The sequence below is a fragment of the Trichoderma evansii genome (genome assembly GCF_050947405.1).
Source record: "Trichoderma evansii strain SZMC 28006 chromosome Unknown GGI43scaffold_2, whole genome shotgun sequence".
Classification (NCBI taxonomy): domain Eukaryota; kingdom Fungi; phylum Ascomycota; class Sordariomycetes; order Hypocreales; family Hypocreaceae; genus Trichoderma; species Trichoderma evansii.
In genome coordinates, this window is record NW_028145204.1 from 35,659 (window position 1) to 59,978 (window position 24,320).

The window sequence follows — 24,320 nt, forward strand, 5'->3', positions numbered from 1 at the left end:
TGTGGTGTGGCACCTAATCTTGCAGCATTCTTGGCCTGTGGACTATTATTACTATTACTGCTACTAGTATACAAATAGTACTAGTAACCAATAATTTGTAGTGTTTACTATTAGCATTAACCCTCTACAGTAGTCTTACCAAGCAAGACGGTATGGCGCTGGCCGCAGCAGCAGCTGGGCTTGTCCCTCCCGAAGCCAGCTCCGGTGGGCACCGGAACATCGCGGGCTCCGGCGCGGACTTGAAGCAAGCTAACGACGATGCCCGTTAAGCCCGACTGGCTTTAGGCCTCCATGAGAAGCTCCAACCTCTCGATTTGATAATGAAATAGTAACACCAATTGGCAAAGAACGAAAAAGCGCACACGCATCGAATTGGACCGGGACACCTCAGACGGCACCGGCGCCCGCAGACAGAACTTCACCAGCCGTCACCATGGTGCCCCTCCCGCTGTTCAAGCTCGCATCTCTCTTCGTGCGGCATGTCTCCAAGTATGGCGCGGTATGTATTGGCAAACTCGTTAGGATCTGCTGTGTACATTTTGATACTTATATATACCGTGTATAGAATCGCATCAAGGCGCAAGCCCATGACCATCCTCGATTTCGCGCGCTCGCAGCCAAATACGGCCAGGCAATCCACCAGCTCAATATGAAGATGTCTGTTGCCCTCCTGAGAGATCCCGAGGCCGAGCGACGAGCCAAAGAAATAGCCGAAGCGCCCACGGTAAAAACAGAGCAACAACTTAAAAAGGAAGAAGAGGCCAAGCAGAAGGCGAAGAAGAATAACGAACCCGAGCCGGCAAAGTACCCCAAGCTCACACTTGGAAACATTTGGCGGCGAAAATTCCGACCATTGCCGGAAGCAAAGGCTGTAGATTTGTTTGCTGATGTTGCTGGCGATACTTTTATTCTCGGCGTGGCGGGAGCATTGATTATATACGAGTACTGGAAGTCGTCGCAAAAGCCTGACGCCAATAAAGAGCGGCTAGAAGAGCTCAGCAGGAGATTTGAAGAACTTCAGAAGAAAGAGGAGGAACTAGCAAATGCTGAGGAGAGGCAGCGGCAACGATTCGAATCGCTCGAAGAAGCCTTGAGAACGTTGAAGGACCCGAAGACGAAGCAACCGTTATTGCCATCACTGCAACCTAGCAACTAGGCAACATCGAGGTTAATTGCTCGGTTGATGCGGGCTCCGTGGCCAACAAAAGGATGGAGCATGATGCCCAAATTTTGAGTATCTCAAGCTCCTGGAAACCACGTCTTGATGCATATCAGAAAGGTCAATTCGACAGGGAAGAGAGTCCCAAAGTCACACAATGGACTGGACGCTTCTTGGTTAGAGAGGGTTGGATATCCTCAGACCGCTCATCACTCCACTCCATGCTGCAAAGCGATCATATTTTTTGTTTTATTATTTTACATATCACGTCGAAAATGGACCAGCGGGCAAAGGATAAAAGAGAAAGGATAAAGGAAAAGAGAAGAAATTTGGGGAATAGGAATTGGATAAATCCTTTATGAGAAGGAGCGAAAAGGAGCGCAAAGACTCCTTCCTTACCATCGCCTCGCCACTTTGGAGGTGGATAAATATTTTTCAGCACATACAACACACAAAAAGCTTTATATAGACAGAAATTTATACTTTACCGAATACGACCCGAATAACATATGGCCGGGTTCTGAGACTTGCTGCATTAAAGGCCCGTCGAAAGAACTGTCAGCGGCCATGTTCTGTTCATCGCTCAGACAGCGAAAGGACTGGGCACAGATAGTACCAGCTCTGTCACGAAGTACCTCTCCAGGTTGGAAAGGTAAGTTGACGGCTATTAACTTAAGATGTCGTCTCTCAAAGGCAGGGCAACTGAAGGTTTGGTCAACTCGTTTAGAGACAAATCTCCGTGGCCATGACGTTGCCTTTGCGCTGGCGCCACAAAACCAGCACCAGCCACGCACCTTTAAACTCCTCCTTTTTTCGCCCGAAGAAGCGAAAGCCGCAGAAGCCAAGACCAATATCGAGAGATTATCCATGCTCAATGGTGGGAAGAATGTGGCCGTTATCCTTCTGCTAGATGGGAGCGGGCGAGTGGACTCGCTGGTTCACTTGCAGATGAGGTGAGAGCTCGCATATGCAGGGATTATTGCACTTGCGGAAGCGCCCGTGCCTGACAGAATGCTCAGTATCGTGACGCACGGCATGGCCCATGTACCTATAATCCCCGTCTCGTCTACAGCGGAGCTAGTCACTCGCTTGGATGCTTTACGACGTCAGTGTACAGCCAGCGTCCCCCGCCGAAGCTATGCTCAGGAAATGGCTGAGGTTCGGGCTCTCGCATCGCATTGTGTGCATGGGCAGGCGCTATCGCACGAACGGGTGAATATTTTGACGGATATCTCGAGTGGATTAGGGAGCTTGGCGCAGCTTGTGTTCAATACGGAAGGGAGGAGGAAGCTTTGCGACTTGCTCGAAGATGAAGAGGGCAATAGAGTGATATCATTCTTCGTTAATGGCCACGAAACCACTCTTCGGCTGGAGATGCGAATGCGGGAGCAGGCAGCGCAAGCATCTAGAAATTTGCGGATGGGGCCGGGAAAACTATGATTTTGCGGTATATCGATGATGTTTTCCGAATGTATTTTTAGACATGTTCAACCAGCAGGGAGGATGGTCTAGTTTGCAGTTGTTACGAGTACGAGCGGATGCTTGATTTGGGCCGATGGTGATGAAAATGAGCTGCCGTGATACGAATGGAGACAATATCATCCACTATATCTGCCCATTCACATCAATGGCCCAAGGCTACTTGTTGATCATCACCCAGCTACGGAATATTAGTTTTCGTAATCATCACCATGGTCCATGCTGGCCGAACCCATGCTGAAGAATTGGATTACAAGAGGTCGATTTGGCGGTCAACCAATGCGCTCAAGAACTTGTGATAGTGGCGCCGGTTGGCTGGGGCGGTAGGTGAGGGGAGCCAATCAGCAGTGGTGTAGAGCCGCCCTGAGGCTGAAGAGGGCAATTCTACGGGCATGGTCTGATGACAAGTCCATACGCTAGGGCCACGATATGGACTGTCCAGTCTCGTCTTTCGCTCTCTTCCTCTCGCACTGCAAAGAAATGGCCGTTGTCTCCATGCTAATGTAGAGTGATGTGATGAGAAGAGGTGACGGATGATTGTGACAAAGTGCTAAGATACGGAGCAGTGATAACATAGCTTGAGGGGAGCCTGTAGTGGTGGAGTAACTGGCTCCAAAGCTCGAGCATCCAAACTGCCAAGAAGAAAATATATCTGACAGATGATGGTGTTTCTGGAAGGGAGAAGCTTATCTCATATCGATTCATGCGAAACAAAAGACGATATAAGGGCGAGCAAACACAATGTCGCATCCGCCTGTCCCGTCAACGTGGCAAAGCGGGAACGATCATACATATCCGATCAAAAAGCCAAGCAGCATTGCATGAAAAAGGGACGTCCGACCAACAACAAGATCTCGCGAGCAAGAGAAATCGGAAACCAATGAATGAGCAGAAAGCTGCACAAGCTGCCGACCCGCACTTCTATTTCTGGGCCCCAAAACTTGCAAGCTAATCGTCACTAGTGGGTGATTCTGTTCTCTAGCAGATATTTTTTTCCCATTTGCAGTAACCCGCCAAAGATTGAATGAGCAAGGGCAAGTTTTTCTTAGGCGGGTCCAGCAGGGGGTTGCTGAGGGAGAGAGGCTTGGCTGGTGCCGGGGACGAAACTGGCCAAACACGGTGTGCTTCATAATTGCGGGATGTGAGACTGCGATGGTCGCGCCTCTGTCGGAGTGGCTCACTAGCAATGCTTCTTTTGTTTCTTTGCCTTCAGCTGTCTGATTTTGAATCACCGGGAAGATCGAACCGAGGACGATATGTTTTGATCAAGATACTAGCAACTCGCCGTGACGGCTGCTAGCACTATCTCTGCGCATGCCATGCACGACGCAAGACATGCGGAGCAATACAAAGCTCCAGTCCCAGACGGGCGCGGCCAGGATCAATTAACCAGCGACCCTCTTGCTCTCGCTTATACCGCCATGCATGTATCAAGCAGGTCCGTGGGTGGCATCGCATGGCAGCAACCGGACGAGGTCGATGGTTTCGGTAGCTGCTGGAGCTGCGCGCAGTGCAGAATACCTGGCAGCGACCGCAGCAAATGAAGTTCATGCCGCCCAACATTGCGTATTTCCCAGGTACTCCAGTCAAATGGCATTGGCACTCGTATAGCAGGGGGGCCCCTAGAGCTACAGTGGACCGGGGCCTGATCCCTGCAGCCCCGACGCGCAGGAGAAGCGGCTTCTCCTCTCATTGGCCCAGGCCCTCTCTGTAACCGCCGAGGACAGGCCAATCGCCTTGTGATTCCCAGCACCCAAGAAATCGCAACACCAAGCGCCAGACGGCGAGAGGGCCAAAAGCGAGAGACAGCCAGAGGCAGAGGCCATTTGTGTGACCAGCTCGCAGCAGTAGCTCCTCTCTCGGCGGCCGGGTCTTGGCCCACCGGCTGACTCTGATCAACTGCGACTTACAGATTGCCCGTCCGCAGTGCAGCTCGCACAAGTAGTGCCGCCAATATATCGTAGTAAATACTCAAAAACCCCAACCTATCCCCCCCCTCTCCTCTGCACTTCTCTTGCTCTCGCTGCTTCAGAAATCCGTACTTGATACCCCCTTCAGCGTTAATTCAGTGGCAAAGGCTCCTATTCCCCCCCATTCATACCTGTTGTTGGGCCTTTTGCTTTCTTTCTTTTTTTTCCTGTGTGTACGAGACCACGATAGCCGACGACTTACTATTACATACGGATACCATCGCGACAAAAGCAGCAATACGGAGCTGCTAATACTAGCACGAACGATTAGCATAGCATCGTGAAACTTGTCAAGCATACTCAAAGATACCCTCCCGAATTTGGCATTCCCTGGCTTTTTTTTTTTTTCCTATTGAGCGCACCCGAGATAATTCGTCTTGCCCCCTTTTGGGTGCCGCCGGTACAATCTCAAACACGCTCCTCGTTAGAGATCTGCTTCAGGTTCACTCCACCCTTGGTCGACGGCGGATATCGATCTATCCGGACCTTGCACGCTCCGCCTCATTCCACCAAAACATACTAGATTTCATTTTACAAATCTTGAGCTTGGACAAAAAGGAATAAGAAAAAAAAGAAAGCCCATTACACGAACCTAGCTGAAGCAGAAACGAATCCCGGCCTAGCTTGCCTTCTCCGCCCAACGCCTATCCTATCCCCCTCCCCTCTCACCTCGCTAGCTTCCGGGGACCTGACACAAGGCCTCAAACGTCTGTCTACGCTCGGCGCCAACACCAACAAACCCAGGCGGGCGATCAGGACCTCCCTCCCCCCCTTGGGAGGAAACACAGCCGGGCCTCTGTTTTCGGCCCACCTCCAATATAGACTCGAGCTGTCCCAGACTTTCTTCTTCTTGGGCTCTTGTTTCTTTCTTTCTTTTGGTTCCTTCCCTGGCCATTCTTTTTCGTTGTGTCACCAGCTGCGAGTCTGCTCGGTGTTCCTTTTTTTTCCTTTTTTCTTTTTATCATTCGTTTCTTCGTTACGCGGGTCCGGTACCTGTCGACTTATTTTTTTATTAAACGCCCTAATAACTTTTTCTCTTTGTCATTTTTAACGAGCAAGGATTTATTCGGTTGAGCCGACTTTTTTTTCGCTGGTTGCATATACTTTCTATCTCTTGGACGGGTCCAACAAAGGGTAGAATTTCGAACAAACGGGAAAAACGATTCTGGGATTTTTTTTTTATCGGGAAAATAAAGGGAACATTTTTACGAGTTTAAAGACGATTATTTTCGATTTTTATACACCGCAACAATGGGCAAGCTTATCAAGAACCACTGGGCTCGGCTCATTATGCTGACTGCCGCCACTTGTATGTGCCTTCACTTACACGACACCCCCCTCTACTTTTATATACACAAACATGTTTTACTAACACAACTACTTTCAACTAGACCAAATTGGCGCTTCCATCGAGGGCTTCATCTGGCCCAAGATCTTCTGGGACTTCCTCACCAGGTCTCTCGACGTCATGGTCAAGCCCTTCCCCATCCTCCAGATTATCAACCTGATCTTTGGCATTGCCATGATCGCCCTGGAGTGGCCCCTCCCCCTGCTCGCCGGCACTAGCATCCACCGATCCATCGAATTCCGTCTTGCTATTCTCCCTCTCTCTGCGCTCGCCTGCCTGCTCATGTATCAGTCTACGAATCCGGGATTGTATTATCTGGTTGCCATGGGTGCATACTTCTGGGCTTTCAGCGAAGGCGAGGTACGATTTTTTCTTCTCCACTCAACTACTCATGTATATAGAGACACTAACATTCTTTTCTAGATTATTTGCGCAAAACCATGGACTCTACCTCCGAGAACGCCAAATTCGAGCAGCAAAGTCTGAGACTCAGCGCCAAGGAATTTTTCAAGGATGGAAATGAGAAAGAGAAAAGAAAGAGCGGTGGAACATTCGCATGTAGCCAGACAAGAAACCACCCGCCAGAGCAAGAGTCGTACGATTACAAAAGGAGAGAGAGAGGCACGGAAGGAAAGGAGCATATCCAGGACCATGGAGTTGTGTGTGTGTATTTACAAGTACTCGAAAGTCGCTCCCCCCGCAAAAAAACCCCCCCGGCGAAGAGCAGGGAAGAAAGAAAGAAATCCAGCCAAAGTCAGACAAATCGAATTTTTCTACAAAGAGGGCCTCTCAGGAGTCAAGCATCCTTCCTTTTTTTTTTTTTTCTTTCCATTTCGTTCTCGAATGTTTTCAGCATCGATTAGCATTTGGTAACATATGCTAATGTGTATTATTATTGTTATTGCTATTGCTTGTATGACTGTATTTTTTGGCTCTTAGTTGTATGATTTTCGATTTTTTTTTATTCATTATGATGATTTTTTAGTGGAAGGGAAGTGAAACAGTGATTCTGGGGGAAATACCACAGAGCGTGGCACGATAAGAAAGGGTATGAAACTCGATCTAGCACATGGTCGATAGCTCGAAACAATTATCAAGTGACATCATGAGTTTAAGCTGCGTCCTGCTACAAAAATCGTACGAGCTCTTGTAGTAACTGGTGACAACATCTGCTGACGGTGCCCGGCTGCGAACCGTGGATCCAAAGGAGTGCACAAGTGGAATCCAGACCCGCCCGGCTTGCTGCAGGATGCGGCCCCATAATCAAAGTGACTTTCAAATGCAATGCTTGATTATTCCCCTAGTATAGAGATTCCTACTGTATGTAAGAAGAGCAACATGATGCAGGCACGCTCACTGGCTTATACTTTGCGAGGGAGCGCCCGTGTGCCCGAGGCCATCTTATCGCTCAATCAAAGCCCATTCCATAACCCATATTCCATGCTGCCTCCAGGCCACTCAGACCACCATCTCACTGCCACAGTACCGCTGTATTAACACAAGGGGGTGGAAGCTGAGTGAGACGCTCCTCTCCCAGCAGCGCATCTATTTTACTCTCATTGAGCTCATAGATTCATTCGTAACACCTTGCCGACCAGGCATCTGTCCAAGCACCAGAAGCATTAGCACTCTGTTAAAGAGATTAAATTTTGATTTAATGAATGAAGCGACTTACCTCCATGCTTTGCATAGATCCCTCCTGAAGGATCTTCATAATCGCCTCGTCAGTGTTCTCAGTGTCGAACTCGGCCGCTAGCTCCATCTTTGATGCCGAGTCATAGGTTCCCTGAGCTCCTTGTCTGTACGCAAATGTACTGTTAGCCGCCGTCATATTAATTTCACCAAGGGATGGCAGAGCGTTTCTTCAAGCGCTCAGCACCAGTGCACTGATCGCAATCCGTTGCTACCGGAATAGGCTGCACCAGAGGCGAGATAGAACGACATCAAGTTATGAGCTGCTGGGTACATACCGATGCGTCAGGAATACATTGAAAGTTGAAATGAAATGCGCAGGAGGAATGCTCTTGTCGCTCTGCCACTTCTTGTATGTGTCTACATCATCCACAAAGACGAGGAAGTCCTCCTTGCTTCCCTTGTAGTGAACCTTGGACTGGGTAGATTCTCCGCGAGTCATCTTGGCTAGCTTTGGTGGTGAGACAAAGGTGGGTGTTTGGTTAATTTAGGTAGGTGGAGGAGTCGCGTGACGTATAGCCGAAAGTGCTTATTTGTGGTGTTTATATCTTTCTCTGGCTGGCAAGAGAAAAATCAGAGTGAAGTGAGGTTGGAAAGAGAATTGAAAATGATGAGTAATTTTTTTATAGAGTTCAATGAGATGTGAAAAGAAAGAGGTGAAGAAACGGGAAAAGCAGCAGTTTTAATAGATGCGCCCTGGAGAGGGGAGCTCTATCACCAGCTACGTCATCGTGGCGTGCGGACCGAGTACACCGGTAGCTGGTACCAGGCCACAGCTCCCCCATCCTGCCTGCACTTTATTCACACTGCCAGCGCTGCACCTCCACAAAACGCTGAGCAATGGGTACAAGATGACCTCATCATGTCTGTATCCGGCACTGACGAGACAGGCCATACGTAAGGTTGAGCCTGGAGTGGATCGTGCTTGGCTGGTGATCCAGGAACAATTCCATGGCAGTCGAGGCTCTTGGACAGCTACCTATTCACAGCCTTGATCAGATGCTTCTTCTATCGTCTTCTCTCTTTCAATTGGATCCACCGGCTGCTCTTGGCGCTGCTCACGCCATAGCTTCACATTCCAGCGATGACTACGCCCGGCATCATCCTCAAAGCATTGGCCTCTATCTTAGCATAGCAATCAATGGCCATGGCTTCCACGCGTCACATTCAGCTTTCTTCGCAGCTCATTTATTGATTCTAAACTTGATAACTGATGCTCTGAGCTTCCCGGGGTTCTCATAGAGATGATATGCTAATCCATACAAAACACCCAAAACATGCTAGTTGGTGTTTACAAACAAAACTCTATAGACAGCCAGCCATCTACCCATGGCTCAATTTCCAAGCAGCACGAACATCCAATATGCCTCTGCATCCTCAAAAATCTCCCATCTCCCCTCAGCCACATTAATCCCTGCCAATTGTGAGCAACCTTTTGAGGCTACTTGGCGCGTCATTTCGCCCTCCACCGATTTTGGACCATAAGCCCAAGTTTCGAATCTTTTCCGTAGATGATTTTCTTGTATTATCCATGTCGCCAGGAAGAGGCGTCGTGACTCTTAAGTTCGTTGGCTTTACGGGTAGGGAAATATTCGTGGATGCCATACGAGTAGGGATATTGTGTATATTGCTGGCAGTGTCCCCCTTTGGAATCCTATTTTCTCGAACTTCGCGCCGCCGAACGCTTCCTGTAGCTTTTTTTATGCTACGTGCTGGTGTTATTGTTGCAAGTTGCTCCTTGGTAGTTCGCTGCCTTTTCGATTTTCTACCTGCTTCTTCTCCTAGACTAACGGCATCGTACAAAGGCGGCTCCTTTGGATTCTTTGTCGTTTCCATGGCGATATCTTCGCTGGGCTGGTTCTTCTGCGTTGAAGAAGCTGACCTCTTGGTAAAGGAGCTTGCAAAGCTGGCCACACTGAGCTTTCTGATAACCGTAGATGCTGAGCTTCGAACTAAATTTTCACCTCGAGACTTCACCGTCATTCTAGGAAACGGGAGGACTTCTCTGCTCCACACATCTGATAAGAGCGCCTCTAGCCGAGCTCTCTCACCTCTTGGTGGTGCAAGTACCGGTATTCGAGTAGTGTTTGTCAACAAAGAATGAGACCGATTGACAACCAAGGCAGTAGACGAGTTGTTGCTATGATCCCGCAGCACATTTGTATTTTTCAAGATGACTTGGCATAGTGGCGACCTGGCTCCTCCAACCGTAGTGGCTCTTTGGATCGATATCCGTCGGGCGAGCGTTCCTTGAATCTCAGTTAGAATGTGCAAATTGTAATAGGTTCCACTACGTACCTGGCTTCCCAAAAACGGTTCCCAAGCTTTTTACATTTATGTGCAATGAACTAAATATATCCGGCGACCTTGACTCTTGGTCTTCTCTCGCTGAACGAACCAATCTTGATTTCCACTCCATTTCTTCTTTGGGCGTGCAAGCTGTCATGATCACTTCACACAACTGATGATCACACTCAAATACCAACTTCCAAGAAAATGGCGCAGTGTGGCATTGTATTCCTGTCAACCGTTAGCCCACGCATCGCTTTTGCCTCTTCTGCTTTATCCTTATTCCCTGTTATTTTAGTAGTCAGTGAAGGCCAGCCAGTCTCACCTCTTCCATTGTCCACCTTCTCAATTCTAATATCATCGATGTTGATACAGGCCATTATGGTGTATACCGGATCGACCTTGCCGGCAGAAGCAAGGCAGAGAACATGGCGGTAAAGCAAGCATATAAAATACTGCCCGTCCACTCCATCATCGGTTTGCCAACAGACATGGAGCGTTCCACAAAGACGAATATGACCGAATGACCGTATCTGCCTTTTTGAAATGGCGTCAAGTTTCTAAGTCGAATGTTAGCCTCGCCAAAACCAATAAATCTATAATATAGGTAGCATCTTACCCTGTCTGGAAAGGCTAATCGATCTTGAAGAATCCATGTTTTTTCGAGAGTAGATTTTATCCCCTCATCACTCGACGCACGGTTGATCTCCGTAGTTGCTTCACGAAGCCGTGTCAGAGTATTGTCAATTTCCATGTGTGAGTTCGGACAGTCTGATATTGGGGTACACTTGAGGAGCTCAGAGAACAGTAGAGGATATTTGCAGATTCTTTGTATAGGCTATAGCGAGTGTTAGCGTTCTTCACCGAGGATGGGGCTATCTAAAAAGGAAATCACCTTGACGAGGAGATCATTGATTGTCAGAGCCTTTTTCACCCCTTCTTCGCTGCCCTTGGAGGACCCCAGCGCCATAGCCAAGGCCTCGAGACCTTTCTGATACGTCTCCCAATTTGGCATGGCTTGCTGGGCTGCACTGATGTCTTTGATCATCATTTCATATGTCGCCCCATACTCTTCATATATGAAGAGCATATTTATCTAAAGAGAAAAGAGCAAAGAGAAAGAGTTAGATTTAGTTAAACAAAGAATTTGTGTCGAGCAAATACCTTCTTTGCAAAAATTTTGGAGACCTCTGCTGCCACTTGCGGATCGGCAAGCATACCTGGGGCCTTCAAGAGCCACCTCGCTTTCATATTTTGCTCGGGTACGGCGCCGAGACTGGACCAGCGTCTATGGCTGTGGGCATGGAGACAGTTGGGATTCGCAAATGGAGTTAGCGTAGGAGATACGTTGATTTGTGTGTATTCAGAATGTGGAACTGCCCTGTGCAGTTCGCCAAGTAGTTCCTCATGTAATTTAACAATCTCGGTCAAGTTCTGGTTAATGGACGACCGTAGTCCAATGCAAATAGAAGGCAATGCCGCTAAAATTGTGACATATACCTATAGAATGCGTAAGCAGATAGATTGTCACAGTATTCTGAGCTTCCTTCAATTACATTCATGAGAAATCGTATGTCGCCAATGTATCCTTCTTCTGTACTGATAAGCTCTTCCAGTACTTTTCGTCGTTGTAACGATCTCTCTATAGCAGCTAGGTCTGCTAAGGAGTGGCTCTCCAAGAAGCTACTGTCTTCCGATGCACGAGGCCCTGTCATGGAAGCTCTGCTGCTACGTTCCGTCACAGAGAAGCCTTGCGAGCGTGCGACTGTCTTTCGTGATCGTGCCACAGCACTGACACTGGCGAGACTGGCACTAGCACTCCGAACCGCCGAAACAAAGGCAAACGAAGACCCAGAGGACGACTGTCGATGGTGTGATCTCTTCCAAGTAGGTGTGTGGTTGTGAATTTCTGGCTCAAGTCTCGGTCGCAGAGAATTAATGCTTCCATCCGACAGCGTAGATCGATGCCGAGCTCGGCGATGTATCGTTCGCATCCATTTATGGAATGGGCCATGTGGTTTGAGTTGTTCGTGGCTCTCCGAGTCTGTTACCTGGACATTGATGTTATCAATAGTAATCTGAGGCACCTGGATGGCAGTATCTAGAGACATGGTTTCAACGATAGTCTGAAGCTCAGGGTCGTTGACTCTCCCTCCAGACCCAGGAACACTGGCTTCTTCAATATCCAGTTGGGACATTTTTGTAGTAACTTCAGCGTGATCAACATCAGACATGGCATCGTCATCGCGATATTCCATTGCATCTTCGTATTTTTGCAGTAAAGCAGCCCAGCTCGACCGTCGAGAGCTCGAGCATGAGTTGGAGCCACTGGGACAAGAAGGAGAGTTGGCTGGTGCCATTTTGTTGAACTGTAGTCAAAATTGAACTGGAACAAAGAGAAGCTGAAATATGACATGTAAAACTGGCTCCAGTACGCCAAAGACCAAAAGGAGCTCAAGATTCACGATCCAAACATAGCAAAGTGTACAAGTTGGGAATAGGATAATATGGGCAGAAAAGTCGTTGACATTGTAATAATAGAGGCAGAAACCGCCATAGCGCATAAAAACACAGAAGTAATAGTGACGAGAGCTGTAAGAACAATGGTGCTAGTTGGCAGGGCATTGTCTCTTTCCCATATTGGCAGGGAAGGAAGTGGACAACAGGGTACGAGGGTACTGCAAAGACATGGATGTTAATAGTACATGTAAACGGTGCCTAAATCATTAATATATGCTTATATTTAAACATCCGCATTTCCATTACATATAACGATATCGTAGAAAAAAAAATAGGAATTGTTGAGGAGGGTAAGTTGTCATAGACTACATATTTAACAGAATACCTAGAAGCAAACCTAGGCTTCTACGAATTGTTTCTAATATAGCGATAATGTACCTATAGAGCAGGGCGTAACGAATGACTCAGCCTTGCTGAGCTGTAGATCTAGATGATCACGCTGAGATGCAGTTCCGTGACCGACAGACACCGCCGAACCGATGCCGTCCGCTGCCGACTTCTTACGGGACGTCAAGATGTTTGCCACATTGAATCGGAGCCAAATTATGCGGACCGATATGGAGCAAAATTGTGGAGTTGGGCCGCTTCAGCTGGACCACAGAGTAACATGGGGATATACGGAGCACCAGGCCTAAGACATGCATCATAACCCGCAGCAAGGTGAGGGTTTTAATCTTACAAATAGCCGTGGCATAAAAGCCGTGTCTTGGTCATCTCCATTCTGCATGTAAGACTTCCACCGCTTATTGGCCATGCAAGGGCGCAAAAAAAGTTGAAAAAAAAAAAGGGACGATACAAGAAGTAGCAGTGATACATACATAGACAATGCCATACACATATATATATTCATAGTCTGGGAATGAGAACTTTATATGAGGCTCCGGACAGGCATTCTGCGTGACATGAAATTGCTACTGGGCACTCTCATCAACCGTATGCAGGGTCTTTTTTCATTTCACCCTTGCTGGGAGACAAGAGGCAAAAAGCCCGCCACTTCGGTGAGATCCGAGATCGCACTGTGTCGCCGCCTTGTCTCAGCACAGGTCACCCGCCAAAGCACATTGCCGATGGCCCGTCGACCGCCGCATCCACAGTGCATAGCACAGTCCGAAAATGTATCGAGCCTAGTTCGGCCCTGGCATGCTTCGCCCGCATCGCCCAGCAAGGCGTTGCCAAGACGGCCCTGAAGCTAACCGCAGGCGGACAAGCCCAAGCCATTCGCGTGAGGCAGTGATGCAAAGGCCCTCCACCCCTTGGCTTGAGAACTCGAACAGAACACGTTGAAGTTTTCCTGGCGACGGCTGCGAGACTCAGCGGCGGGCCCCCCCGAACTTTTTTTTAAACGAGTTGCGATACGGGTAAGCCTGGGTCTTTTTGCCGCCCACCACGTGGGTCCTTTTTTTCTTGGGGGAAAGTCTTGACAAATCTACCATCCATGTTGGCAGCCCGCTGCCTTGTCCCGTAAACTATTACTAGTGCCTTGCTGTCCCTTTCTTTCTTTTGTCTTTCACTCTTGGATTCTGTGTTTGGCAACTTCAATCCTCCAAAGTCTCGCATCCAGAGCTATAGTAGAGCCTCTCTATTTTAATAGCGAGAGCCTCGATCCGGACCCAGATCTCGTTGCGCCCCCCCGCCGCTCTCGGCGCAACCCGCCACCATGGATAACGCCTACGCCCTTCCCATCGACGCGGTGCTCGCCAACTTCAGCGTCAAGGAGCAGACCGGTTTGACTGACAACCAAGTCTCCGAGCTTCGAAACAAACACGGCCGCAATGGTGCGCAGTCCCCGAATCCCAAAACCTCCAAAATTCTTGTCCAGTCTCTTTTGCCGACTTGCAAGCCCCACCATATCAGATACAACCTTGACTTGATGCCTGTGATGCTAACTCTAGCGTAGCGATTCCCGAAGAGCCTCCCACTCCCCTCTGGGAGCTCATTCTAGAACAATTCAAAGATCAACTCGTCATCATCCTCCTCGGCTCTGCCGCCGTCTCCTTTGTTCTCGCTCTGTTCGAAGACGAGGGCGGCTGGAGTGCATTTGTCGATCCCGCCGTTGTAAGTGCTTCCGCAGCCTGTATTCTCGCCGGTATAACTAGTTTGGTCTGGTCTCTAACCGCATGTTCTTGTACGCATAGATTCTCACCATTCTGATCCTCAATGCCGTCGTCGGTGTCTCCCAAGAAAGCAGTGCCGAGAAGGCCATCGCCGCTCTGCAAGAATACTCTGCCAACGAAGCCAATGTCCTCCGAAACGGTGGCCATGTATCCCGAGTCAAGGCCGATGATCTTGTTCCTGGTGACATCGTTTCGGTTGCTGTTGGAGACCGAATCCCCGCCGACTGCCGTATTGTTTCTATCGAGAGCAACAGCTTTTCTGTGGACCAGGCTATCTTGACTGGAGAGAGCGAAAGTGTTGGCAAGGATTCCACCGCGGTTGTCAAAGACGATAAGGCTGTCTTGCAAGATCAGGTCAACATGCTCTTCTCTGGTACCACGGTCGTCACTGGACGCGCCAAGGCCATTGTCGTTTTGACGGGCTCCAACACCGCGATTGGAGATATCCACGAAAGCATCACTGCTCAAATCTCTGAACCTACTCCCCTGAAGCAGAAGCTCAACGATTTCGGCGATAACCTGGCCAAGGTCATTACCGTCATTTGCATCCTCGTCTGGTTGATCAATATTCCAAACTTCAACGACCCCAGCCACGGTACCTGGACCAAGGGAGCCATCTACTACCTCAAGATTGCCGTCTCCTTGGGTGTCGCTGCGATCCCCGAAGGTCTTGCGGTTGTCATTACCACTTGTCTTGCTCTTGGTACTCGCAAAATGGCTGCTAAGAACGCCGTTGTACGAAGCCTGCCCTCCGTCGAGACTCTGGGAAGCTGCAGTGTCATCTGCTCTGACAAGACTGGCACACTCACTACCAACCAGATGAGCGTCAACAAGATGGTCTATCTTAACGAAGCCGGAACTGATCTGACTGAACTTACTGTTGAGGGCACTACTTTTGCTCCCAAGGGCAACATTACCTTGAACGGCCGGGTTGTCGAGAATCTTGCTACTACCTCTTCTACTGTTCTTCAGATGGCCGAGGTCGCTGCTCTCTGCAATGATGCTCAGATCGCCTATGATTCACGCACAGCTACTTTCTCCAGCGTTGGCGAGCCCACCGAAGGCGCTCTCCGAGTTCTTGTTGAAAAGGTTGGCCCTTGTGCCCCTGCTGGAACTGCTCTTGAGGACTGCGGACACTTTGCCAGCACTGCGCACGCACAGAGGCTGCCACGACTTGCGACTTACGAATTCTCCCGCGACCGAAAGAGCATGTCAGTCCTCGTCCAGAACGGCAAAGCCAAGAAACTGCTTGTCAAGGGAGCTCCCGAATCCGTCATTGAGCGCTGCACAAGCACCATTGTTGGTGCCAACGGCAACAGGGTTCCCCTTACTGAAAAGCTCCAGAGCACTCTGCTCAAGGAAGTTGTGGAATATGGTAACCGTGGCCTTCGTGTCATTGCTCTTGCAAGCATTGAAGATGTTTCCAAGAACCCGCTCGTCAGATCTGCCAAGTCCACCGAACAGTATGCCCAGTTGGAACAAAACATGACCTTCCTTGGATTGGTTGGCATGCTGGATCCTCCCCGTCCTGAAGTCCCCGCCTCTATCAAGAAGTGCAAAGATGCTGGTATCCGTGTCATTGTCATCACCGGTGACAATCGCAACACCGCTGAGAGCATCTGCAGACAGATTGGTGTCTTTGGTCAGCATGAAGATCTCCAAGGCAAGAGCTACACCGGACGCGAATTCGACAACCTCAGCCCCAGCGAGCAGTTGGAGGCGGCTAAGAGGGCCTCTCTGTTCTCTCGTGTTGAGCCCGGCCACAAGTCCAAGTTGGTTGACCTTCTCCAGTCCCTTGGCGAGGTCGTTGCCATGACTGGTGACGGTGTCAACGATGCCCCTGCTCTGAAGAAGGCTGATATCGGTGTGGCTATGGGCTCTGGAACTGACGTCTCCAAGCTTGCCGCGGACATGGTTCTGGCTGACAGCAACTTTGCGACTATCGAGGTAGCCATCGAAGAGGGCCGCTCCATCTACAACAACACCCAACAGTTTATCCGCTACCTGATCTCCTCCAACATTGGTGAGGTTGTTTCCATCTTTTTGACGGCAGCCCTCGGAATGCCCGAGGCCCTGATCCCCGTTCAACTGCTCTGGGTCAACCTCGTTACCGATGGTCTCCCCGCCACCGCCCTGTCCTTTAACCCACCCGACCACGGCATCATGAAGCGCCAGCCTCGTAGAAGAGATGAGCCTCTCATTGGTGGCTGGCTGTTTATGCGCTACCTTATCATTGGCACCTATGTCGGTCTTGCAACTGTCGCTGGTTATGCTTGGTGGTTCATGTACAACCCTGAGGGTCCCCAGATTACCTTCCGACAGCTTTCTAGCTTCCACCGTTGCTCAGCCGAGTTCCCCGAAATCGGATGCGAGATGTTCTCTAATGACATGGCTAAATCCGCCTCTACCGTCTCTCTGTCGATTCTCGTCGTGATTGAGATGTTCAACGCCATGAACGCTCTATCATCTAGCGAGTCGCTCCTCACTCTGCCGCTGTGGAACAACATGATGCTCGTATACGCCATTGCTCTGTCCATGGCTCTCCACTTTGCTCTCCTCTACACGCCAATTCTCCAGAATCTGTTTGCTATCCTGCCGCTGAATATGCTGGAATGGCAAGCTGTCACTATCATCAGCGCGCCTGTAGTGTAAGTTTTACTCTCGATTCCATTCCTCTTTATCTTTTCACCTTACTTTAGAATTGAGAACTAACAAGACTCGTTTAGGATTCTTGACGAAATCCTCAAGGTTGTTGAGAGGCAGTTTTTCATGCAGCAGAAGCCGGCTCCCAAGGCCATCAAGGCCAAGAAAGAGGAGTAAATGGGAGAAGAAGAAGAAAAAAATAGAGGGTATATATACATTATATACACATATACAATGCATACAGGTATATAGAAGGAAGAGAGACTTTACTCACTAGTTGACTCGCATTGGATGGGTAAACAAGCTGTGACTCGGCGTTCAGTACAAAGGCTTGGCTGTATGATATCCTACGACCTGTTTTGGCTCTATAATAAGTCTTAATTAAGGTGAAGTAAGGATAGTATGATATAGGGCATAACTGGGGCGCAAAATAGACGACAAGATGATTCTCAAAAGTGATATTTTTGGGAGTCTTTTTAATTATTTATTTCATTGTCTTTTGCATGCATTCGTAATCTCGATTGATGTGTTCGAGTCAGCTCTCTCCTACTGTTCATACAGCATACACAGCTTCGGTCACTTGCAGGCCCCGAATTATTTGTGATATCCCGTTTTTTTTTTCTTCTTCTAGTAATATGTATTTATATGAAAAAAGCAAGCTTAGTCCTGTCTACCCTTTAGTAACCTCTTGGTGACCTTGTCCTTCTCGATGATGTATACGTGGGCTCCCCAGCCGGATAGAGCGTCACGGTCGACGGCGGTCAGGAGGGCTTGTGAAATGGTCTCGAACAACGCATCGGGTTCCTATGAGTTGCAGGTATTAGTAGATGAATGACATCTTTTAAAAAGGGGGCAATAGGCAAGAAACGTACCAAATCAGGCTCCCACAGACCCTCGCACATGCCAAACAGCTGCTCGGACGCTGTGCCCGACACGATAAAGTCCTTTGCAAAGTCGATGCAGCCGATGCTGTCGAAGCCGCAGATGAAGGGCTTGCCCGTCTTAGGGTCCAAGCCGGCGACGACGGGCGAGACAAAGTAAGGGCCGAAGCGGCGCTCGTAGAGGGAGGAGGAGACGAGGTTGGCAAAGGTGCGCGGGGCGATGGCGCGCTCCTCTCGCAGGCGGTACATGTTGACCTTGTAGCGGAAGAGGTCGCTGACGGTGCTGACGTCGGTGGCCAGGCCGGTCAGGCCCAGGAAGACGTCGCCGTACTGGAAGATCTTGGGGAAGTTGTTGGAGATGGTCAGGGCCTGGAGGCCAAGGCGGAGATCGCAGGCGATGGCGACGCAGTCCTTGCCGACCATGGCGACGCAGGCACCGCCGTCTGAGGGAAAAGAAGAAGAGTCAGTATAGATTGGATATAGGATGGATCGGATGGGAACTAACTGATCGAAAAGGGAGAAGACTATATGGCGAGAAGGGCACAACGTTAGCTTCCAATCCATGGCTATCATGATAATGATAATGACAATGCAGCACTGCACTGTACGGTACGCACCATGATGCCGGCTGTTGTTCTATAGTATGAGTTTCGATATTCACAGCAGCAGTGCAAGTGAAAGTATAAGCCGTGCTCTCCCTAGAGGACCCGTCGCTCGAATCAATGCAGTCGTGGAATCGTAGAGTGTTGCAGCGTAGTTTGGCCGGTGATGAGGAAGCTCTCTCTGGCTGGTCTCTCTAAGCTGCCCAGCTGCTCTCTCCCCACGCTTGGCTGGCACGCCAAAAGCGCAGGCAAACATGGTCTGGCGTGGCCGCTGTGTGGCGCAACCTGCCTGGGTTTGGCTGCATCCGAGCTTCTGCCGCTGTGGCTAGTGCTGCTCTCTTACGTATGTGCGACCGCCTTGAGCGAGGCTGCCTGCAGATTGTTCGAGAAAGCGGGTGGGTCTTGTGCTGGATATCTAATCGACTTTAGACAGTTTGCCTTTGTCGTTTTTGAGCTTTTGCAAACAAATTGCTGCGGCTGAGGAAAGGAGATTGTTGAGAGATAAGAGACGTTGCTTTTCTTTTGCTTACTTCTTTTCTTCTATTTGATTCGCTGCTCTTTATTTACAGTCACTTGCAGTGGGCTTATTCTCTCTCTATCGGCAGCTGAAGACGGCCACAACCCCACCATCTTGTCCTACTACTTCGTACAGAGCTCCCAAATCACCCGTTCTCATACTTGACAGTCCAGTAAACTGCAACCACAAACCCCAGAGGCTATTGTAGCTTCATTATAGCTTCTCATACTATACGGCATCATGTCGTCGCACGTCGTGGTCATCGCCACGGATCTGAGGCGCACCACTATCAAAGTCAGCCCTGGCACCTACTTGTCGGATGTTCTGGCTGAAGCTTGTAAGAAGCTTGGCCTGGACGGTGACAAGTACTTGATAAAGTGCGCATAACACGCCTTAACTCTACCGAGATGTTCGCTCCATGTTGCGCATATCTAACTAACACACATCTACGTAGACACAAACAGAAACAAGTCGATCTCTCCATACCGTTCCGTACCTCTGGTCTCCTCGCCGGTGCCAAGCTGGAGCTTGTCCAAAAGTCAAAGTCTCCATCAGCTGTTCAAATCGCCCTGCAGATCCCCCAGCCAGAGGCCAAAGAAATCCCCGGTGGTCGACTGATCAAGAAGTTTCCCTCCGACTTGTCAATATGGCAGGTGTTGCGACAGTTTGAAAGCGGCGAGGCGAGCGCGGGGAAGAACATCAATATCACAGCCAGAGGTGTGGCCCAGACGGTCAATAGCGAGAACTCTGGTGCTGGCCAGCTATATTATGAGACGCCAGTTTTAAATATCATGGGCCGGGAGCTTGGATCGTTTGTCGACTTTCAAAAGTCATTGTCGCAGCTGGGACACAACTCCGGCAATGTCCTAATACGACTATCGTTTAGAAGGACTGATCAAACACTATATGAGGCGATGGAACAGATAGGAACCTTTTTCAAAGAGGAAGAGAAACAGAAGCAGGAAGAGAAGGAAAATGCGGCTCCAATCGTCCCTGAGGACAAGCCCAAAGATCTACCCACTGATGGAGATGTACCCATGACTGAAGCTCCAGCTGAGTCCATCAACAACACGGCCGAAGCGCAGCAAGAGCCAGCTCCCGAAGCTACACAAGACTCGACATCTTCAATACAATCTGAAACGAAGAATTCAGATCCTCAATCACGCTTCGAACCTGTCAATGTCTTCCTCGCTCCCACAAACTCAACACCTGCTGCCGCCCTTGCCCCAGTCGACGAAACTGATTTCACGCCCTCTGTCGCACAGGCTCAACTACATCAGGCCCGCCTACTAGAAAGCTCCAGGAACAAGAGATTGTTGTCTGATAGAGAAATTGAGGAAAAGGAGGCGGCTGAGCAGGCCAAGATCGATGCGGTCAAGTCTGTGCTCATCAAGGTGCGGTTCCCAGACAATACCAGCAGCGATTGGGAAGTTGGCCCGTCAGATAGCGGCGCATTCTTGTACCAGGCCGTGCGACATGTCATGGCCAATAACGGCCAATCATTCCACCTTGTTATCCCCGGAAGCAAAACCGTAATCAAGGATGAAGACACCCCTAAGCACAACCTCATCCGGGCGTATAAGCTCTCAGGCAGAGTCCTTGTAAGCTTGGTGTGGAATGATGACGTGCCGAAGGAGGCTCGGAAACAGCCCTTCCTCAAGGCCAACTTTGCCCAGCAGGGACAGACCATCAAGGTGCCCGAGATACCTACAGTTGAGGATGATAAAGCTGGACCATCAGTACCGCAGGTCCAGAAGCCTCCGGCGAAGGAAGGTGGGGATGGTTCTGGAAAGAAGATGCCTAAATGGCTGAAACTTGGGAAGAAATAGACTACAAGAGCGAGTAAGTGAGCGAGCGGTTGAAGTTTTTTGTATCCTACACGGATTTGGGATGGATTGGCATCATGTACATGCTAAAGGCGTTTTCTCCGCCTTGTTTTACCATCGAAGAGGCACAAACCTGTTGAATATTCAACACAGATAGTACAGATTTAGACATAATTCAAGCATTTTGTACAACTAGGTACTGGGTGGGCAATTGTTTATCATAAGAGAGAAAAAAAGGTATCTCAGTTGGGTCAAAAAGACGGCATATCTTGGAGAATGTAAAATTCTGACGGAATGAAAACCCGCAGCTATATACCGTTGCTGCGCCGTCGCATTAAAGCCCAAATTGAATCAATCGAAAATCATGACCCGCGCCGAATCCATGCGAAAAACCCGTGCTTGATTTAAGAAAAAAATTGTTCCTTTTTATTTTAATTCTTTTTATTTGCCATTACCGAATTATCCCTCCCATTGCTTCGATTTTTATAGAAATCGTTTAGTGAGCACGACGGGACTCGGCGATGACGCGCTGGAGCTCATCGACCTTTCTCTTGGCACGGCCGAAGGTACCGAGCCTCTTCTTGGCCAGCTTACGGGCACGCTTGTCCTTGCTGTTGCGGAGAAGTTCGATAACACGACGCTCATAGGGAGCGAGGCTGTGAAGAATTACATGTTAGCACTGACCCTTCAAAAATTTTCCAATATCAAAATTGGAGACAGGAACATGGCATATAAACTCACCCAGCAACCTCCTTGACGACCTCACGAACAAAGGCGGTGCGCTTGCTCAGGTGTCCCTTGGTGCGGGAAACACGGGGCTTGACGACACGAGCGGTAGTCTTCTATATTTGGGTAACAAACCAAAAAAACGTCAGTTCAGCGTCCATCGTCTGCCAGAAAGGTAGAGGGCAGAGATCCTCCACGAGGTGAGATCGCGAGTTGACGTACGTGGCCCTTGTTCAGGCCAACGGCCAGACCGGTCTTTGCAGGCGCTTCCTTAGCCATTGCGAATGAATTGTCGACTTGATCGGGATTGTCGAGTTTCGTTGACGTGGGAAAGGAAAAAGAGAGGTTTCGAAATTTCGACCCAGCCGCTAATAGGAAATTTCGTGCGGTGGAGGGTCCCCTCCGTGGGAATTTTTCCGAAGCGGAGGTTGTGGGTCACGTGCGAGAGGGTACGCGATAAGATAAGGAAGCTCTCAGCGCTGGGAGAGTTTGAGCTTGGCTGTGATTGGAGAACATGTTTAAAATACTGGGTCTATTTCCTAAATTGGCTTAAAGATTCCAATTGTTACGTTCAGCAGCAGCTGCTGCTGACTTGGTTGTGATATGCCATCCTCGGTATCTCCGTATAAGCACTCGTATAAGCACTCTAGATAATCATTGCCAAATAGAATACGGCCTGCTCAGTTGACCAGGAAATGGCGACAACTCCGGAGATCCAATGGAGATCCAATTGCCGGCGTGTTATCTGACTCTGTCTCCAAAAGGCCCCTTCTCGGGCTAATTGACCCAGAGACCTGCGCCGTAGTTCTGAGCATGTTCAGTATTAACCTCTGCTCGTATACATTCTAGAACGAGCTTATCGTGAACTGCTTCTGACTTTCACGAGTCATGCCTAGCGGTTCTTGTTGAGAAGCTAAGCTTCTGTAGTTCTTCCAAGCCTAAAGCTGCTGATGCAATGGGCACTAATGGTAATTGCTATCGGCTAACGTCCATTCTCAGTGGAGGAAGATGGCCGAAGCGAGGCGAAACGGATCGAAAAATGCAAGAGAGCTGTCCAGCGTTTCCCCGATCGTTTGAACCGAAGCATTGGATCATCAACATGGGCTCCTATCAGTTCTCGGTTATAAGCAGATCCAAATTAAGCGGTCACGAGCCATTGGCAGGGCATACGTAAGACGGAGTGCTCCGTACGTTGTGCCTGTTAAACAAAAAAGTGACAGCAACAACGACATCCTTGCTCCGCCGTTTCTGCCGCCGTTATTATTCCCACGCAGCTATTCGCAGCCCGCAAAAAGAGCTCCAACTTGCTACCCATGAGCGTTTCCCCCGCTTCAATCCTCTTAGTGTACTGGGACCACTAACTAAACTGCTAGGCCTATACGACCCTGGCAGCAGCAGCAGCATGTCGTTCATTGTGCAGACCAAACGGCTGTTAGCCAGAAGGACCCTTGCTCTTCGCTATCATCCGCCATTGGCGAATTGTCCAGCGCAGTGGTGCAGAGTGGATAGGTCGTGATAATGTGCAGCGGCGACAAGGGCGCTTATTTTACTTATACCGACTGAATAGTACAATATGGTCATGATAATATCTCGTACTCGTACTGGGGTAGTAGCTGCAGCAGAAAACAGGCAGTAATAGACGAAATCCCCATAAATTGTGGATTGAGGATATGTAGCTGTTCCATTATTCCCAACTGCTATATATCCTTGGCTCTGTTATTCCCGTCTGTCTCGCGATTGTCGTCAGATGGTGCTGCTCGCGTGCATTTCGGTTCTGCCATGAACCCTTCCCCCCCTCTCTCGCAAAAGAACCACCTTCTTTGTTGGGAAGGGGTATGACGGCAGCCAAGGTGACTTTCATTTATTGTATGTGCTACTGTAACCACATTTTCCAACAGAAATAGTACGACTATATACCTAAATTGCGCTTTGGGTTTGGCGAGTGGTGAATTAAGGTATGAGGCGCCGCCCAGATCGGCCACCCGGTGACGCGCGACCAGGCACCGAAAGTCTATGCTGGCCGGGTGTTCTGGACAGCACCTGCTTGCGCTTTAGCGCAGTATTAGGCGGTAAACGTCGACAGCGACGATCCATTTAGTAGACTCCAGACGACGTACAGGCCAGCAAGGTACATACATTAGCAGATAGCATGCGCCCTCAGTCGTTCAATCTGCCGAGATGCCATTGATTGCAGTCGATTCCCCATTTCCATGTGAACGCACGTGTTGCGCAGCTCCAGGGTGATCAATTCGCCCCTGAGGACGACGCCTATTACAGCGCTGGTGACTTGCGGTCTGGTCTGGCGTGCTCTGTACCTCTCTCGACGCTCCCTTTGCGCTTCTCCCGCCAGATGTTCCGCGGATGGTGTGACCTTTTGTCTCCTCCACATTCTCCTCTCGCATCTTCCCTCTCTCATTTCCCCACCAGCGCACAACATACGCAAAGTACCAGCAAGGGACATGTACAGACTGGTATAGCAACAAGCACAAAAGAAACATCCCCCAATCCTACCATGCACTAAAAACAGCACCAAAGCGCGGGGTGTCCCCGCTAC

General features: G+C 49.5%; 10 protein-coding genes across 10 annotated transcripts; 5 read left to right on the top strand and 5 right to left on the bottom strand.

Moving 5' to 3' along the window:
- The first annotated feature begins 52 nt into the window (after positions 1-52).
- On the top strand, positions 53-1,663 carry GGI43DRAFT_135406 (optic atrophy 3 protein-domain-containing protein). The gene is made up of 2 exons (XM_083199234.1): positions 53-499; positions 566-1,663. Exons 1-2 carry the CDS (start codon positions 434-436, stop codon positions 1,154-1,156), a joined length of 657 nt encoding a protein of 218 aa, XP_083064558.1. The 5' UTR covers positions 53-433; the 3' UTR covers positions 1,157-1,663.
- On the top strand, positions 1,442-2,744 carry GGI43DRAFT_135415 (uncharacterized protein). Its single transcript, XM_083199235.1, has 3 exons — positions 1,442-1,811; positions 1,887-2,112; positions 2,179-2,744. The coding sequence occupies exons 1-3, from the start codon at positions 1,727-1,729 to the stop codon at positions 2,597-2,599; spliced, it is 732 nt and encodes a 243-aa protein (XP_083064559.1). The 5' UTR covers positions 1,442-1,726; the 3' UTR covers positions 2,600-2,744.
- A 2,937-nt stretch (positions 2,745-5,681) lies between these two features.
- On the top strand, positions 5,682-7,084 carry GGI43DRAFT_135476 (uncharacterized protein). Its single transcript, XM_083199237.1, has 3 exons — positions 5,682-5,917; positions 6,000-6,316; positions 6,380-7,084. Exons 1-3 carry the CDS (start codon positions 5,860-5,862, stop codon positions 6,440-6,442), a joined length of 438 nt encoding a protein of 145 aa, XP_083064560.1. The 5' UTR covers positions 5,682-5,859; the 3' UTR covers positions 6,443-7,084.
- Positions 7,085-7,134: 50 nt separating this feature from the next.
- Positions 7,135-8,213, bottom strand: GGI43DRAFT_135449 (ribosome maturation protein). Its single transcript, XM_083199236.1, has 4 exons — positions 7,927-8,213; positions 7,632-7,755; positions 7,365-7,558; positions 7,135-7,312 (listed from the first exon to the last, which is right to left on the bottom strand). Exons 1-3 carry the CDS (start codon positions 8,088-8,090, stop codon positions 7,502-7,504), a joined length of 345 nt encoding a protein of 114 aa, XP_083064561.1. The 5' UTR covers positions 8,091-8,213; the 3' UTR covers positions 7,135-7,312; positions 7,365-7,501.
- Positions 8,214-8,982: 769 nt separating this feature from the next.
- On the bottom strand, positions 8,983-12,519 carry GGI43DRAFT_429375 (uncharacterized protein; the record flags this gene model as incomplete). The annotated part of the gene is made up of 8 exons (XM_083209106.1): positions 11,494-12,519; positions 11,102-11,437; positions 10,833-11,033; positions 10,557-10,775; positions 10,263-10,497; positions 10,131-10,223; positions 9,118-9,897; positions 8,983-9,062 (listed from the first exon to the last, which is right to left on the bottom strand). Exons 1-8 carry the CDS (start codon positions 12,295-12,297, stop codon positions 8,983-8,985), a joined length of 2,748 nt encoding a protein of 915 aa, XP_083064562.1. The 5' UTR covers positions 12,298-12,519.
- GGI43DRAFT_392303 (uncharacterized protein) lies at positions 12,291-12,519 on the bottom strand. Its single transcript, XM_083204541.1, has one exon. It carries the CDS (start codon positions 12,499-12,501, stop codon positions 12,313-12,315), a length of 189 nt encoding a protein of 62 aa, XP_083064563.1. The 5' UTR covers positions 12,502-12,519; the 3' UTR covers positions 12,291-12,312.
- Positions 12,520-13,996: 1,477 nt separating this feature from the next.
- GGI43DRAFT_135823 (calcium-transporting ATPase) lies at positions 13,997-17,683 on the top strand. The gene is made up of 4 exons (XM_083199239.1): positions 13,997-14,232; positions 14,355-14,512; positions 14,593-17,219; positions 17,298-17,683. Exons 1-4 carry the CDS (start codon positions 14,115-14,117, stop codon positions 17,389-17,391), a joined length of 2,997 nt encoding a protein of 998 aa, XP_083064564.1. The 5' UTR covers positions 13,997-14,114; the 3' UTR covers positions 17,392-17,683.
- On the bottom strand, positions 17,655-18,912 carry GGI43DRAFT_392310 (proteasome core particle subunit beta 3). The gene is made up of 4 exons (XM_083204542.1): positions 18,713-18,912; positions 18,601-18,619; positions 18,087-18,538; positions 17,655-18,018 (listed from the first exon to the last, which is right to left on the bottom strand). The coding sequence occupies exons 1-4, from the start codon at positions 18,713-18,715 to the stop codon at positions 17,875-17,877; spliced, it is 618 nt and encodes a 205-aa protein (XP_083064565.1). The 5' UTR covers positions 18,716-18,912; the 3' UTR covers positions 17,655-17,874.
- GGI43DRAFT_392312 (uncharacterized protein) lies at positions 18,913-21,232 on the top strand. The gene is made up of 2 exons (XM_083204543.1): positions 18,913-19,591; positions 19,669-21,232. The coding sequence occupies exons 1-2, from the start codon at positions 19,455-19,457 to the stop codon at positions 21,041-21,043; spliced, it is 1,512 nt and encodes a 503-aa protein (XP_083064566.1). The 5' UTR covers positions 18,913-19,454; the 3' UTR covers positions 21,044-21,232.
- Positions 21,233-21,236: 4 nt separating this feature from the next.
- Positions 21,237-22,144, bottom strand: GGI43DRAFT_392315 (60S ribosomal protein eL36). Its single transcript, XM_083204544.1, has 3 exons — positions 21,989-22,144; positions 21,782-21,882; positions 21,237-21,696 (listed from the first exon to the last, which is right to left on the bottom strand). Exons 1-3 carry the CDS (start codon positions 22,043-22,045, stop codon positions 21,537-21,539), a joined length of 318 nt encoding a protein of 105 aa, XP_083064567.1. The 5' UTR covers positions 22,046-22,144; the 3' UTR covers positions 21,237-21,536.
- Between the last annotated feature and the right edge of the window lie 2,176 nt (positions 22,145-24,320).

Bases quoted from the DNA above. Each gene is read 5' to 3' on its own strand.
- GGI43DRAFT_392303 (XM_083204541.1), bottom strand. From the start codon at position 12,501: ATGCGCTATGGCGGTTTCTGCCTCTATTATTACAATGTCAACGACTTT.
- GGI43DRAFT_135449 (XM_083199236.1), bottom strand. From the start codon at position 8,090: ATGACTCGCGGAGAATCTACCCAGTCCAAGGTTCACTACAAGGGAAGC. The intron at 7,756-7,926 runs GTATGTACCCAG...ATTTGCGTACAG, and splicing joins AATGTATTCCTGACGCATCG to ACAAGGAGCTCAGGGAACCT. The intron at 7,559-7,631 runs GTAAGTCGCTTC...GTGCTTGGACAG, and splicing joins GATCTATGCAAAGCATGGAG to ATGCCTGGTCGGCAAGGTGT.
- GGI43DRAFT_135406 (XM_083199234.1), top strand. From the start codon at position 434: ATGGTGCCCCTCCCGCTGTTCAAGCTCGCATCTCTCTTCGTGCGGCAT. The intron at 500-565 runs GTATGTATTGGC...TACCGTGTATAG, and splicing joins ATGTCTCCAAGTATGGCGCG to AATCGCATCAAGGCGCAAGC.
- GGI43DRAFT_135476 (XM_083199237.1), top strand. From the start codon at position 5,860: ATGGGCAAGCTTATCAAGAACCACTGGGCTCGGCTCATTATGCTGACT. The intron at 5,918-5,999 runs GTATGTGCCTTC...ACTTTCAACTAG, and splicing joins TATGCTGACTGCCGCCACTT to ACCAAATTGGCGCTTCCATC. The intron at 6,317-6,379 runs GTACGATTTTTT...ATTCTTTTCTAG, and splicing joins GGGCTTTCAGCGAAGGCGAG to ATTATTTGCGCAAAACCATG.
- GGI43DRAFT_392312 (XM_083204543.1), top strand. From the start codon at position 19,455: ATGTCGTCGCACGTCGTGGTCATCGCCACGGATCTGAGGCGCACCACT. The intron at 19,592-19,668 runs GTGCGCATAACA...ACATCTACGTAG, and splicing joins GGTGACAAGTACTTGATAAA to ACACAAACAGAAACAAGTCG.
- GGI43DRAFT_392315 (XM_083204544.1), bottom strand. From the start codon at position 22,045: ATGGCTAAGGAAGCGCCTGCAAAGACCGGTCTGGCCGTTGGCCTGAAC. The intron at 21,883-21,988 runs GTACGTCAACTC...ACCCAAATATAG, and splicing joins TTGGCCTGAACAAGGGCCAC to AAGACTACCGCTCGTGTCGT. The intron at 21,697-21,781 runs GTGAGTTTATAT...AATTCTTCACAG, and splicing joins GTCGTCAAGGAGGTTGCTGG to CCTCGCTCCCTATGAGCGTC.
- GGI43DRAFT_392310 (XM_083204542.1), bottom strand. The intron at 18,019-18,086 runs GTACGTTTCTTG...TGCAACTCATAG, and splicing joins GTCTGTGGGAGCCTGATTTG to GAACCCGATGCGTTGTTCGA.
- GGI43DRAFT_135823 (XM_083199239.1), top strand. From the start codon at position 14,115: ATGGATAACGCCTACGCCCTTCCCATCGACGCGGTGCTCGCCAACTTC. The intron at 14,233-14,354 runs GTGCGCAGTCCC...ACTCTAGCGTAG, and splicing joins AAACAAACACGGCCGCAATG to CGATTCCCGAAGAGCCTCCC. The intron at 17,220-17,297 runs GTAAGTTTTACT...AGACTCGTTTAG, and splicing joins ATCATCAGCGCGCCTGTAGT to GATTCTTGACGAAATCCTCA.
- GGI43DRAFT_135415 (XM_083199235.1), top strand. From the start codon at position 1,727: ATGTTCTGTTCATCGCTCAGACAGCGAAAGGACTGGGCACAGATAGTA. The intron at 1,812-1,886 runs GTAAGTTGACGG...CAACTCGTTTAG, and splicing joins TACCTCTCCAGGTTGGAAAG to AGACAAATCTCCGTGGCCAT. The intron at 2,113-2,178 runs GTGAGAGCTCGC...CAGAATGCTCAG, and splicing joins CTGGTTCACTTGCAGATGAG to TATCGTGACGCACGGCATGG.